A 13,808-nucleotide genomic window follows, 5' to 3' on the forward strand; every position below is an offset into this window, starting at 1 on the left:
CATCCACCCCCAGAGCCCGGCCACCGAAGAGCTTTTTAACCACCTTGGCAACCTCAGCCCCTGTGATGGGCGAGTCCTACCAAGCACCCTCAGACTCTGCATCCTCCTCGGACAACATGAAGGTGGGATTGAGGAGATCCTCAAAGTATTCCTTCCACTGTCGAACAATGTCCCCAGTTGAGGTCAACAGCAAGCCATCCTCACTGTAAACAGTAGGGACAGAGCACCGCTTCCCCTTCCTGTGTGACCAAACGGTTTGCCAGAATCTCTTCAGGGCTGACCGAAAGTCACTTTCCATGGCCTCACCAAACTCCTCCCACACCCAAGTTTTTGTTTCAGTGACCACCAGAGCCGCGTTCTGTTTGGCCCGTCGGTATCTGTCAGCTGTCTCTGGAAACCCACAGGCTAACAAAGCCCGATAGGACTCCTTCAGCTTGACGGCTCCCCTCACCGCAGGTAATCACCACTGGGTTCGGGGATTACCGCCACGACAGGCACCAACAACCTTGCAGCTGCATCTCTGCACGGCTGCCTCAGCAACGGAGGTGCGGAACATGGTCCACTCGGACTCGATGTCCCCATCCTCCCCGGTATGCAGTTGAAGCTCTGCCGGATGTGGCAGTTGAAGATCCGATGGATGGGAGCCTCTGCCATACGTTCCCAGCATACCCTCACTACACATTTGTGCCTTACAGGTCTGTCTGGCCTCCTCTCCCGCCATCTGATCCAACTCACCACCAGGTAGTGATCAGTTGACAGCTCTGCTCCTCTCTTCACCAGAGTGTCCAAAACATACGGTCGCAGATCAGATGAAATGACTACAAAGTCAATCATCGATCTATGGCCTAGGGTGTCCTCGTGCCACGTGCACTTATGGACACCCTTATGCTCAAGCATGGTGTTCATTATGGCCAAACCATGCATGGCACAGAAGTCCAACAACTGAACGCCACTTGGGTTCAGATCGGGCAGGCCGTTCCTCCCAATGACGCCCCTCCAGGTCTCAACGTCATTGCCCACGTGAGCGTTGAAGTCCCCCAGTAAAATAATGGAGTCCCCTTGTGGTGCACTGTCTAGTACCCCACTCAAGGATTCCAAGGCAGCTGGGTACTCTGAACTACCATTTGGCACATAAGCGCAAATGACAGTCAGAGACCGTTCCCTGACCCGAAGGCACAGGGAAACGACTTTCATTCACTGGGGGAAAACTCCAATGTTAGTGTGCTGAACTGGGGGGCTATCAATAGCCCCACCCCTGCCCGGCACCGCTCACCCTTGGCAATTCTAGCATAGAAGAGAGAGTCCAACCCCTCTCCAGGAAATTGGTTCCAGATCCCAAACTATGCGTTGAGGTGAGCCCAATTATATCTAATCGGTACCACTCAACCTCACGCACAAGCTCAGGCTCCTTTCCCACCAGAGAGGTGACATTCCATGTCCCAAAAGCCAGTTTTGTCAGCCGGGGATCAGTACGCCAGGGCCTCTGCCTTTGCCTGCCACCCGATCCACAGTGCACCGGACCTTTACGGCACCTCCTGCGGGTGGTGGGTCCACAAGAGAGTGGTTCCGTGTTGCTCATTCAGGCTGGGCCTGGCCGAAAAAAGCGTTATGCAGGTATCCTAAGGCAAGCTCGGGGAGGACAGAAACCTCTTGTGGAGCAGAAGGGCAAAAGCTCGCTTGATCTTGATTTTCAGTACGAGTACAGACCATGAAAGCGGGGCCTCACAACCCTTCTGGCTTTTTGGGTTTTAAGTAGGAGGTGTCAGAAAAGTTAACACAGGGATACCTGGCTTGTGGCGGCCAAGCATTCATAGCGATGTCGCTTTTTGATCCTTCAATGTTGGCTCTTCCCATCATTGTGAAGCAGAATTCACCAAACGTTGGATTGTTCACCCACTAACAGGGAACGTGAGCTGGGATTAGACCATCGTGAGACAGGTTAGTTTTACCCTACTGATGATGTGTTGTTGCAATAGTAATCCTGCTCAGTACAAGAGGAACCGCAGGTTCAGACATTTGGTGTGTGTGCTTGGCTGAGGAGCCACTGGTGCGAAGCTACCATCTGTGGGATTATGACTGAACGTCTCCAAGTCAGAATCCCCCCTAGACGTAACGATACATGGGCCTTAAGCCGCGATGAGTAGGAGGGCTGCTGTGGTGGCGTGGAAGCCTCGGGTGCGGGCCGGGGTAGAACCGCCACAGGTGCAGATCTTGGTGGCAGTAGCAAATATTCAAATATCTGTGGATCAGATTGTAAAATGTATATCTCCTATATTATTCTATCCACATTCACTGGATATGAGCAATCACGCACTCTGATTGACTACTCTACTACTAGGCTATCAGCTCATATACCACAAGTAGAGAAAAACAAAAACAGTGGTATCAAGTTTTTAAAAGAAACAGAAGTAGCTAAAAGAATAGGTTCCCCTCAATATCGCCGTTCCGCACTCCAGCCCAATTGGTGGCAGTAATGCACCTTTAAGTTGGTTTGCCAACTGCAAAAAAAACCCCAAAAGTAGTAGTAGTTGTTGCTGAACCAACTGAGGATGAAATAAAAACTATTCGAAAACAAAACCCCAAAAATACAAAAAAAGCAACAAAATATGGAATAAAAAGTATCTGATGGTAAGATCGTATCTTTTTTTTTATTTTTCAAGAATTCAATTTCCAAGAGTTTCAAAATCCAGTGAATGTGGATATAATAAAACAATTATTCCAATCAATCATACATGCTTTTCACCAACTCAGCTCTACATGCGTCATCAGCTCACGTACGACTCAATTTCATGGAATAACTGTTAGTATATATTTTACATAAATCATGGCTAATACAGGTCTGATAGGTGATGCTCAGAACCAGACAGGTGATCAAAATACTCAAGATACAGAACACCAACACCCAAGAGCACTTTCGGAAGTGCACTTGGCACCCCCTGCTGGCTCACCTTGTTTGTGTTATTGGTGAGGGAGGCCAGGGAGGAGAGTAAACACTCATTCGTGGTGCGCAGCTTCTGAGTGATGTTTGGCAGCTCCTGCTCAAGAGCCACCTTTTGACTGTAGTGCTTGGACAGTTCTGATTATCCATTAATGAGAGAGAGAGAGAGAGAGAGAGAGAGAGAGAGAGAGAGAGAGAGAATATCAAGTGTGTGCGTGCAATACAACAAAAACTAGGTGACACAAAAGAGCACAATGAGTAAATCATTCTATCTGGACACATCATGTGATGAGGTCTCACCCTTGGTGGCATCGTGCAGGCTGTGTAAACAAGCAGCAAGTTGTGTGAAGACAGCGCTGGAGCTGCTCTGAGGCATGGCATCTGAACGCACACCTGGCACGAACAACATCCACCCACATCGCTGATTAATAAGCATCTCCGTGTTGTGCCATACAAATTAATAAAGTGTTCTGAACTCACTTGGTAAGGCCAAGAGACTGATGTAGTTCTGCAGCTTCTCAAACACAGCAGTCACCCTTTTCATATCGCTCTGTAGCTCATGATTCTTAGTTCTCAAGGATGCTGTGCAAAGAGGCACGTCACACTCTTCTTCCAAACTACACACAGAGACAAACAGAGAGGTACGATAAGGAATGAATATTAATGATAGGGAGTATTAATGGCTCTTATTATATGGCACGAGCTACTTATGGTAAAGATTGTGCACTCTGATTGGTTCCTTGGAGGGCAGTATTTTCCCGTAATGCCTGTGGGCGATTACGGATTTTCTTTCCAAGGTGCCGGCTTTCAATGTTGCAAAAATCAAAACAGACAAATAAATAAAAAATAAATAAATAAAAAGATGAACTGGATATCAAAAACAGCCGAAACACAAAAGATAAATGAGTCACCGAGTTATTCACAAAATGGGCAACGAAGAGCATTCGGAAACCACTAACAGAAATTCAGTTTTGAAACCAGTAGCCGTTTATTCTGCATGCATGACTCAACTACATTACAAATATGATGTGACTGAAAGCAGCGTCACGCCTCATTATAATGACGGTCTATTTTAATCTTAGAAATAAAAAAAGCCATATAATAAACTCCTTACTAACCTTGCTTGCTCGGTCTTTACAGGAAAATATCAGACCCAGGTCTCGACAGTACGAACCGAGCCTACGGCCTACAGCTCGGTCCGTACAAAAAGACCGATGTCTGATATTTTCCCGTAAAGACCTCACGCTCAGTTAATAAGTAGTTAACATTATATAAAATATTATATTAATACTATTCATAAAAGTAGTTTTTGGAAAAAAGTGCCACAATTACCTGTTACTCTTCTCATCATTATGAAATTTTGATTTTCACTTTCATCACTGATTTTTTTGGTGTAATAATCAGTCCAATAATACATTTTGTACCCGTCCAATTAATTATTTTATTCAGACGCTTAAAAAAATGAGCTACCTTTTCAGCTGATAAGGCAGGATCTTCTGCAGAAAGCTTGTGTAAGTGGAGAAGGATCTGGAAAAGTCCTGCAGTTTCCCCACCGTCTCCTTTACACATAAACCCATGACATGGATAGTCAGCGTCGATGTGCAAAAACAAAGAACCCAATAAAGTGTGAAAGTTATGATTTTAATCAACATTTCTCACCAGAACTGTAACCGTGTCCTCTGTGATGCTCTGATGCAGCTGCAACATGGCCTCCTCCAGGGGGCGCACATAGGCAGCGTTCTCATGCAGATACTGAGAGAACTGAACACAGAAATCAGGAGTGTTAAGTCTCGTTATCGGTCTTCAAACTGATTAGACTGACGTGAGAGCACATAGAGGAGTGATGTTGATCTCTGTGTGTATATCCGAAATGGTGTGTACACCTTCTGATTAAGAGGTGAGACGGGTTCGATAGACGAGTCCAGCGGGTAAATGTGAACCCTTTGTTCTGTGTACGAGTGAAAGTTGAGGAGAGCAGAGACGAGATCCTGCATGAAGTTGACAGCCTGTCCCACTGCATCTCGAGCTTTCAGCTAGACACGATCAAGGAAAAAATTATATATTAAAAATGACACACACAATGTAATAATTTTATCATAATCAGCCACTTTATAAGGAACACCCATACATCTGCTGTTTGATGCGGTTCTCTAATCAGCCAATCCCTTGACAGCAGCACAATGCATCAAATCATGCAGATACAAATCAAGAGCTTCAGTTAATGTTCACTTCAAACATTAGAACGGGAAAAATTGTGATCTCAAAGTGCAACTTTCACTGTGGCATGGGTGTTGGTTTGAGCCAGATGGACTGGTTTGAGTATTTCAGAAACTGCTGATCTCCTGGGGTTTTCACACACAGCAGTCTCTAGAGTTTACACAGAATGGTGCGAAAAACAAAAAACACTGAGTGAGCGACGGTTCTGTGGGTGGAAACAAACACTTTGTTGATAACAAGGATGAGAATGGGACATTTAAAAAAAAAAAAAAAAAAAAAACTCTGAAATGTCTGCCAAGGGCAGACATAACCATGGATTAAAGGGAAAAAAAAATCATCTGACTGAAAAAAAAAAGCTCCATGTCGTTGGCCCCTACCATGTCAGCGATGCGTCAAATTTTAAACGTCGTGTTGTCCATTATCCCCTAGGCCACTACTTATAGTACATTTACATAATTTTAACAAATGACTAAAGCTAAGGCAAGACTTGACCAGTCATTACTGGCTATTCATGATGAAACATCAAGTTTTCAGCGCAAAGTGCAAATTTATTTCAACAATACTTTAGTAATGCACAACAGTGGTTCAGAGAAAAGTGCAAGTGCAGTCGAACTTGAACCATGCTTTCAGAAGAGTGGAACAGAAAGAAAAATAGGAAAATCTGTTGAAATAAAGCCAGGAAACAAGAAAAGTAACGTGAAAGTTCACTTTTTCTGCTTCTTCGCAGTGAAGCCAAAGGCATCTAGTTTGGCAACACCTGATGCCTGTTTTTGTTTCTTTTTCCTTGGCACAGCAGCAGGAGCTTGCCATTATCGCCCATTTCGCCAAGCCCATCTCCACTTATTCTTTACCGTTTTGTCGATGTCTGACACATCTGTGCCTTCATTTAAAAGAAGCACGTCCATGCTGGCAAAACCGAAAGTAATTTGACGCGCTCTAGTGATGGAAATCGAAGGGCCTATGTCCGGTGAAATATGGCCTTATACACAGTACTTGAGTTGAGGGGGGATGTGGGGGGAGGCATCCCCCTTCTGAAATAAAAATCTCAAATATCCCCCTTATAAAACAGCCATCCCCCCCATCACATCCCTTGGGCCATTTTACCAATTAATGTGGAAATTAGCCTACTATTGTTTTAACAAATATTACTACCATTTCAACATTAGAGGCTTTGCGCAGCGATAGCCTACATGTAGCCGGATTAAAAAAGACGCATATTTATTTATTCGGTTGCACCTCTCATTCACACCTATACGGAGGTTTCAGTCACTGAAAACAACTACTTTTGCAAACTCTGGGCAGAGTGGAGATTTCTGAAAACTCCATCTTCAGACACTCGTGTAAATCGGGAAAATGAAGCAACAGTGGGCGAGAGGGCGCGCGTGAATATAATGAGTCACAGGTGTGAATCTTTCACCGAATGCCAATTGTCCAGGTTCTTCATGAAATTGCACGCGCATGCACAAATTCATTAGGTTAACTTTCAAATAACTGTTCTTGTGCACTTGTGACACCGGAGCCACTTTCCTGAATTTTGAGCTTCGGAGTATTCGCTTCTTTATCTATTTAATCAGTGAATTTGTCACATACATTAAATTACTAATGTAAACCATTAGTAGCCTATTTAAGCAATAGCTGTTTTCTCCACTGTTTTCCGACCTTTTGTGCTTAGTGAATGAGACACTTCATTACACTCCACTGACCGACATCCAATTCCGGACTTTTTTGAAAATGTAAAATATAGGCCTACGAGATGGTTTTTTGGGACTTAATTCGAGTTGGTCCTTCACTATTAATTTTTGAGACTGATGAGGCACTAAATACTGTGGAATTATTTTCTCCTTACTATGAAGTTTGGCATCTTAAACAAGTGTCGGGAAATCTTGCAGCCCGACTCTGCAGCCTCCAATGTTTAAGTGAACTGCTGAAACCATAATGTTTAAAGATTAAATCGTAGGCTAATCAAACCAAAGAAAAATACAACCTTTCCAGAACATTGTCTGCCGAAGCCTGTTTAACCTACAAAAGGCTTAATAGCATAGATCTTGCTGCGGCTTCAACAGGACTGTTTAGATTTTTCACCTGATCACCTTTCAATAGGCAAATATCATTATTATTACTACTACAATAGGCCTAGTATTAGTAGTAGGCAAGCAGTTGCCTAGTAGTAGGACAGCCAGATTGTTTCATCAGTGGAGCCGCCGTTAAAAGGAAACTGATGCGGAGCGCCGCGGCTCACCTCGGGGTGAATCGCGTCCCGAGGCGCGGGGCTGGCCCACCCTGGCAGCGCTGGTTCGTTGGGGAGAGGGCAGAGGTCGCTGGCTGACAAGTTTGGAGAGGCTGGGACCTCCCCTGGCCGAGTTACGAGCGTGCAAAGTCAGGCTGGAGCCGCCGATAGAAATGAAACTCAAGCCGAGCACCGCGGCTCGCTGCCTACGCCGAGCCTCCCCGGGACTAGACAGTAGCGGAGGCTGTATTTATTTATTTATGCCTATCTAGCACAACAACTTATTCCTTTACATATACTCAAACATAGCACAAGAAAGGGTTCAACAACAGGCAATCACAGCAGCTTGGTGAAGTTCTAAATCACATCGGTGTCAGACCTATGGGCCTACCCCCCCTTTTTTCCTCGGATCTGCATCACTCTCATTATTAATCTTTAGCGCTCCCAGTTGACGGAAATCCATTGTAGCGACGGAAAACTTTAATCCATGCATAACGCATGCAAAGCGTGCATGGGGGGGGTTCAAAGGGGGGTGCGCCTTATATATGAATGAATGTTTTCAAATTCAATGATGGTTTAAAACGTTTATAAACTTTAAGATCTCATCTCATCTTATTATCTGTAGCCGCTTTATCCTGTTCTACAGGGTCGCAGGCAAGCTGGAGCCTATCCCAGCTGACTACGGGCGAAAGGCGGGGTACACCCTGGACAAGTCGCCAGGTCATCACAGGGCTGACACATAGACACAGACAACCATTCACACTCACATTCACACCTACGCTCAATTTAGAGTCACCAGTTAACCTAACCTGCATGTCTTTGGACTGTGGGGGAAACCGGAGCACCCGGAGGAAACCCACGCGGACACGGGGAGAACATGCAAACTCCGCACAGAAAGGCCCTCGCCAGCCACAGGGCTCGAACCCAGACCTTCTTGCTGTGAGGCGACAGTGCTAACCACTACACCACCATGCCGCCCTAAACTTTAAGATAACAAATATATATCGTGAGCGATAATGGAGGTAACTGTAACGATATATTAGATTCCTCCTGACTCTATCTTTGACAATTTAAGTAAAATGTACCTTTGTGCTTTTTTGTTTTGATGTGCTCCTGGACGTTTCTAGCTCCTCTGTTTCCATAATTGATCATATCTGAGCACAGAATACACAGAACCTTTCCCGGCACGTCCACTTTTCGGATATGTTCCGTCAGGCATGTCGTCACAGTTTGTGTCCCTATCTGCATGGTAACACTACTATCGAGCCATGCCCATCGGAAACAGTTCTTTATCCCGTTTGATTTATCGATTTCCCTGGCAGAGCCCCGGTGGGGGCCCAGGGGGCAGGAGCTAATGATTTTTGGCTATTTTTTTTTTTACCCCAAAACCATTAATTTTATCAGCAAAAAGTTGCAATTTATTTGGAAATAAATTCCCCTTCTTGGTGGACTACCAGGTGAAAATGATTAATATGCTACAAGAGACTTGTTTTTAAATCAATTCACATTTGATGATTTAAAAAAAAAAAAAAAAAAAAATCAATGCACCTTTTAATATAAACGAGCTCTACAGTATTATATTTCTGCATTTTAGCTATTCATGTCTTTGAATACTCTAATCCTTTAAAATGAAGTGCAAACCAGAAAAAAGTTCTATCATATAATTCTCTTAAGCTTTCTTCTGATGTTATCATGGTAGCAGGAGGTCTTGCATATTAAGCAGGCAACATCACTTATCACTTCCCTTTCAACTGTTGTGTGGACTAACTCGGTTTTATCTGGACAGGATGTTGTGTAATGTAATGCATATACCATATGGGCAATCTGAAGATCAAGATGGTGATTTTGAATTAAAGAACAGGCATGTACAATGGGCATTACATATTGGAAATTTTTTTAAAATCAAAAACTAAGTTCATCTCGGCCTAAAAAATTTGGGCAGACGCTCCTGCGCGGCACACACCAGAAATTCCCCCCCGTCCCCCTATGAAATGAGCAATAAGTAGGAGAGTTATACATGGTATCATACCTAAAATTTTATCAGAAATATAGATATGATACTATGATTCTCCCCAACATGCTACATTAGATAAGCTAACCTCATTTATAAAAGATACACACTTGTATATGACGTGTATTTGATATACATGTGATATATATGATGTATATTCATACACTGTTACTTTACGGAAATCTTCAATAAGTTTGGTCTTTTCATGCCAGCCTGTTGTAGACCTAAATATAATGCACATGAAATGACGCTCCTCACCTCAACATGTCCTTTACAATCATTTAAGCCACCATGGGCAATGCTGAACTCACTGCTGCAAACAGTACATCGCGTGAAACTGTCATTATTGTTGACCCTTATTAGACAGGGAGACTCTTTTGTGTAATCTGAGCTGAAGTGGGTTTTGTATTTTCGTTTTTTGGCGCACGCGCTCTCTGCCATGCCAGTCCTGTAGGCTGCACTGACTCAACTGAAAACGTCGGTCCTCAAGAAAAGGGATAAAAGCCCGCCCACACTGAAAGCTGATTGGCTTATTTTGCTGAGTAACCCAATCAGGATGCTCTTTGTCTAGCATGCGCTACATGAACAGGCACACACGCAGTCTCTCTCTCGCGTTCCGTCATATGCGCACATTCTAAGGTGCGCGAGGTAGACAATGTTTCGCGTGCACGCTCTTGCTCGCTTGCTCTAGATTCCAGAAGATATTCTCCAATTTGCGGGCATCAGGGGGCCGCTATCAATATGCGGGAGACTCCCGGAACTTCCGGGAGACTCGGGATGTCTGCGTTATAAGGTGACTACAGATCGTTAACCATACACACACACCCTGAAACACCCCCCCCCCCGAAATTTTCTCAACGGATTTACACGTTTCACAAAAATGACATTTTCAGTGGGAAAAACTCGGAATTCTGCGGATCCGCGGAAAATTCCCATCCCTGTGATAAGAGAGCTCAGAGGAAAATGGCCACATTGGTTCGAGCTTTTTTTTTTTTGCCATGAAGGATACAGTAACTTGTATAAATCACTCTTTACAACCGTGGTGAGCAGAAAAGCATCTCAGCATGCAACAGCAGAACAACACATTGGGTTCCACTCCTGCAGCCAAGAACAGGGATCATAGAATCAAGAACAAGTTCTTGTTAAAGTGGCTGGAGAGTGTATATGCAAGGAAGTGCATTATTTTCATCCAACTACACTGATTTTCCAATAATCACAATGTTTAGTTTATTAATCAAGGACATATTGCTTGTTTTAATGGTTTAAAGTTGTGGAATGTCAACCTAGTTCCTGTTCTCTTGCATTACTGATGCATTAGACCAGACCTGGGCATTTTACGGCCTGCGGGCCGCATCCGGCCCTTTGGTTCATTCTGACCGGCCTGCGTAAGGTTAACTAGAAATTACAAAATAAACATATTTTCTAATTTTACCTCATGCATGGACTGAATGTGCATTGCTTTTATTTTGAAGTTGTGTTCAACAAAAACGCAATGCACGCGACATGAACATGACATGAAATCCCACGAAACCTAATCCCGCGATAACTACTTCCATAATTTGTCCAGACCAACCACAAACCTGTACGTTATCCTTCAAACAGTCCAGCCAATCACATAGTGTGACGTCACCAGCAGGCGCCGGAGCCCGAGCCGATCTGTAGATCTGATACCTACACCGAATCGACGTTGTTGCGAGCAGGTCACAAGAAGACTTTAGCCCCCAAAATGTCCGCAAAAAGAAGAAAGGTAGATGCTGAATGCAGGGCTTTCAACAAAACATGGACTGCTAAGTATTTATTTACTGTAGTCAGAGATAAAGCCGTGTGTTTAGTTTGCGGAGAGCAGATCCGAAAAACACCAAATGAGGCGATTAGACTACAAATGTGGGCATAATTATTATAATATGATGCATCTTGTTTGATATTTGGAGTAGAAAGACAATATTGTGATGTCTTTATCGTGTTTTGGGGTGAATGTGACTGGAAAAAAAAAAAAAGGTACAAACGTTCATATTTTGTTAACCATTGTTTTGGGAAATTTGATTGAATAAATGACATTTTTTTGTAAGGCAACCTCGTTTTTTCCATACTCTTACCAGTCTTAGCAGCTTGTAAAAACAATGTTATTTACTGCTTTATATAAAGAAATACAATTAATATTGTGCAGAATTTAGTTCAGCCTTTTGGTCCGGCCCGCCACAAAATTTTCTGTTTCTCATGTGGCCCCATGGAAAAAAATAATTGCCCACCCCTGCATTAGACAGTCATTCCCTCATCATCACCCCTCCTCCCCCCGCTCTCAAAAAAAAAAAAAAAAAAATACCGCACACACCACAGTCTCATTTTACAGAAAGCCTAAACTCTTCTCTCCTGACTTTCCTGTGCTGGGAAACTTTGCGACAAAAGTGTCAACACTGGAGAATCCTTCCATAAATGTTAAGTAAACATCTCCCAGAAAAACGTTACCACATCTAACTTTGTTAAAACACCACAATTTTTTTCAATCTGTTTATTATTAGACTAATAGATTGCGTGTAGCAGCCGGCCACTGTACAAGTCCCTGTGTAATCGCTGTTACTATAGAAACAGTAACCTACTGTTCACATAACAGCCAGAACTGCTGTCCGAGCCGTGGTGTCATACAAAAATAATGCACACCATCTGACCAATCAGATTTGAGAATTCAATCTCACTTTGATGTAAGTAATAATAACAATAATGCTTCCTTACCTGATGCCTTCGATTGTGTGTGGGAACGTTTAAGCTGTTGAAGTCACTGTATTCTTCAGAAAGGAGAAAATGTTCAGATGAAAATTAATCAACAAGATAATGCTATAAAACATCAAATATTAAAACATTAAATATATAAAACATTAAATATTTCACAAAGTATTCACAATTCATTAAAAATAGACACAGCATGAAACAAAACGAAAAATGTGTGAAATCCAGTGGTATGGCAGGAGCTCAAATAGATCCATGTACACGAATGTGTTCATTCAGTTTTCATTTTGGAATGAAGAAAAATACATTTCAACTGTTTTGGGGGTTTTAAAAAGAAGTCCTTTTTCTTGTTTGATTATTTTCAAATCATGTCAGATTTATTTTGAGGCCAAAATTAATGAACGAACCATCTCAAATAAATGACTGACCCATGTAGATTTCAGGACCACGATTTTCCAGGTTTGCACTGTTCCTCACCCGCAATTTATTTGTGCATACGTTTCTATAATCTTATTTCATCACAACACGTTTCCAGAGTACACATCTTCACCAGAGAATAGTGTATAACGGCCTACTTGTACCTCCAAATCGACTCACGCTGAAATAAATTCATGATTCATGAATATTTTATTTCTAGACTTTTTGTTCGGAAACATTTTTCATTTTGAAATGAGAGAAAAACAAATAACCACAACATACGTCCATGTTACAGGTCAAAAAATTTCAACCTACGTGATTTTTTTTTTTTTGACCTGGGTTAAAATTTTTAACTTGGTTCATAATTTCCAACTGAGGTAATATTTTGGATTATCTAAGATTCTTAAAAGGGATTTTCCATCACTTCTTTTGTCTCTCTTTCTTCCATCCACTTCCTTTCTATCTACACCAAGTTAGTATTTCCTCTTGTCTGTCTGTTTACCTATTCCTATCTACCCACTTAGCATTTTTAAAAAATATCTTTTTTCATAATTAACCAGGATTCAAACGTAGAACCTTCCGATTCTTAACCCAACACCTTAAAGTGCATATCACGGGTAAATTCAGGAGCAAGATCAATGTAATTCTCCTATTTTATATTAAACTTTGGTCAAATATCTGTAACATTCTGCATTCTCTGCAATTTTTTTACCTTGCGCAATACCAGAAAAATTCAGTTGAAATCAAGCCATTTGAGGCGAATTGGTCCGCCTCTGAAAAAACTTGGCGTTTGGATTTCCCGGGAAACACTGATTTTCGTGACGTCACGTGTGGGACGCCTCCCTCTGAATCCTACGTCAGCGCTGGTTTGTTTATGAGAAAACGACCTGGTGGTTTTCTGCAAATTTCTTCGTTATCGCGTAATTATTAAAATGGTTAACAGATGTATCGTAGGAAGGTGTAGCAACACCAATCTTGATGGGATTAGTACTCATCGTTTCCCAAAAGACCGGACAACGAGAGAGAAATGGGAGCGCTTGGTCTACACAGGCTGTGCACTGAAACCGTGCAAAGCTCGCGCAGCCTGCTGGCGCTTCCGCAGGTGACGTCACGAATCTGGCTCCAGACTCCCTTGGGATTTTTCCAGACGCGTTTTATTTTATTTTTTTCTGCTGTAGACAGATGGCCTTGTGCAAAATTACCCTTCTGGATAAGTGTGTCAAGGGACATACTTTCATATAAAAAAAAGAAATTGGTCCAGAATATGCCCTTTA

General features: G+C 42.7%; 1 protein-coding gene across 1 annotated transcript in view; it reads right to left on the bottom strand.

Annotated features, from left to right (window-relative positions):
- Positions 1 to 13,808, bottom strand: part of ppp1r21 (protein phosphatase 1, regulatory subunit 21) — a 42,223-nt gene that overhangs the window by 14,981 nt on the left and 13,434 nt on the right. The window contains exons 8-14 of the mRNA XM_060917150.1: positions 12,124 to 12,176; positions 4,822 to 4,971; positions 4,598 to 4,699; positions 4,409 to 4,497; positions 3,419 to 3,555; positions 3,239 to 3,331; positions 2,949 to 3,076 (exon numbers count right to left, since the gene is read on the bottom strand). Coding sequence (XP_060773133.1) covers positions 2,949 to 3,076; positions 3,239 to 3,331; positions 3,419 to 3,555; positions 4,409 to 4,497; positions 4,598 to 4,699; positions 4,822 to 4,971; positions 12,124 to 12,176 — 752 coding nt within the window. The remainder of the gene's footprint in view (positions 1 to 2,948; positions 3,077 to 3,238; positions 3,332 to 3,418; positions 3,556 to 4,408; positions 4,498 to 4,597; positions 4,700 to 4,821; positions 4,972 to 12,123; positions 12,177 to 13,808) is intronic.

The sequence above is a fragment of the Neoarius graeffei genome, chromosome 3 (genome assembly GCF_027579695.1).
Source record: "Neoarius graeffei isolate fNeoGra1 chromosome 3, fNeoGra1.pri, whole genome shotgun sequence".
Lineage (NCBI taxonomy): Eukaryota > Metazoa > Chordata > Actinopteri > Siluriformes > Ariidae > Neoarius > Neoarius graeffei.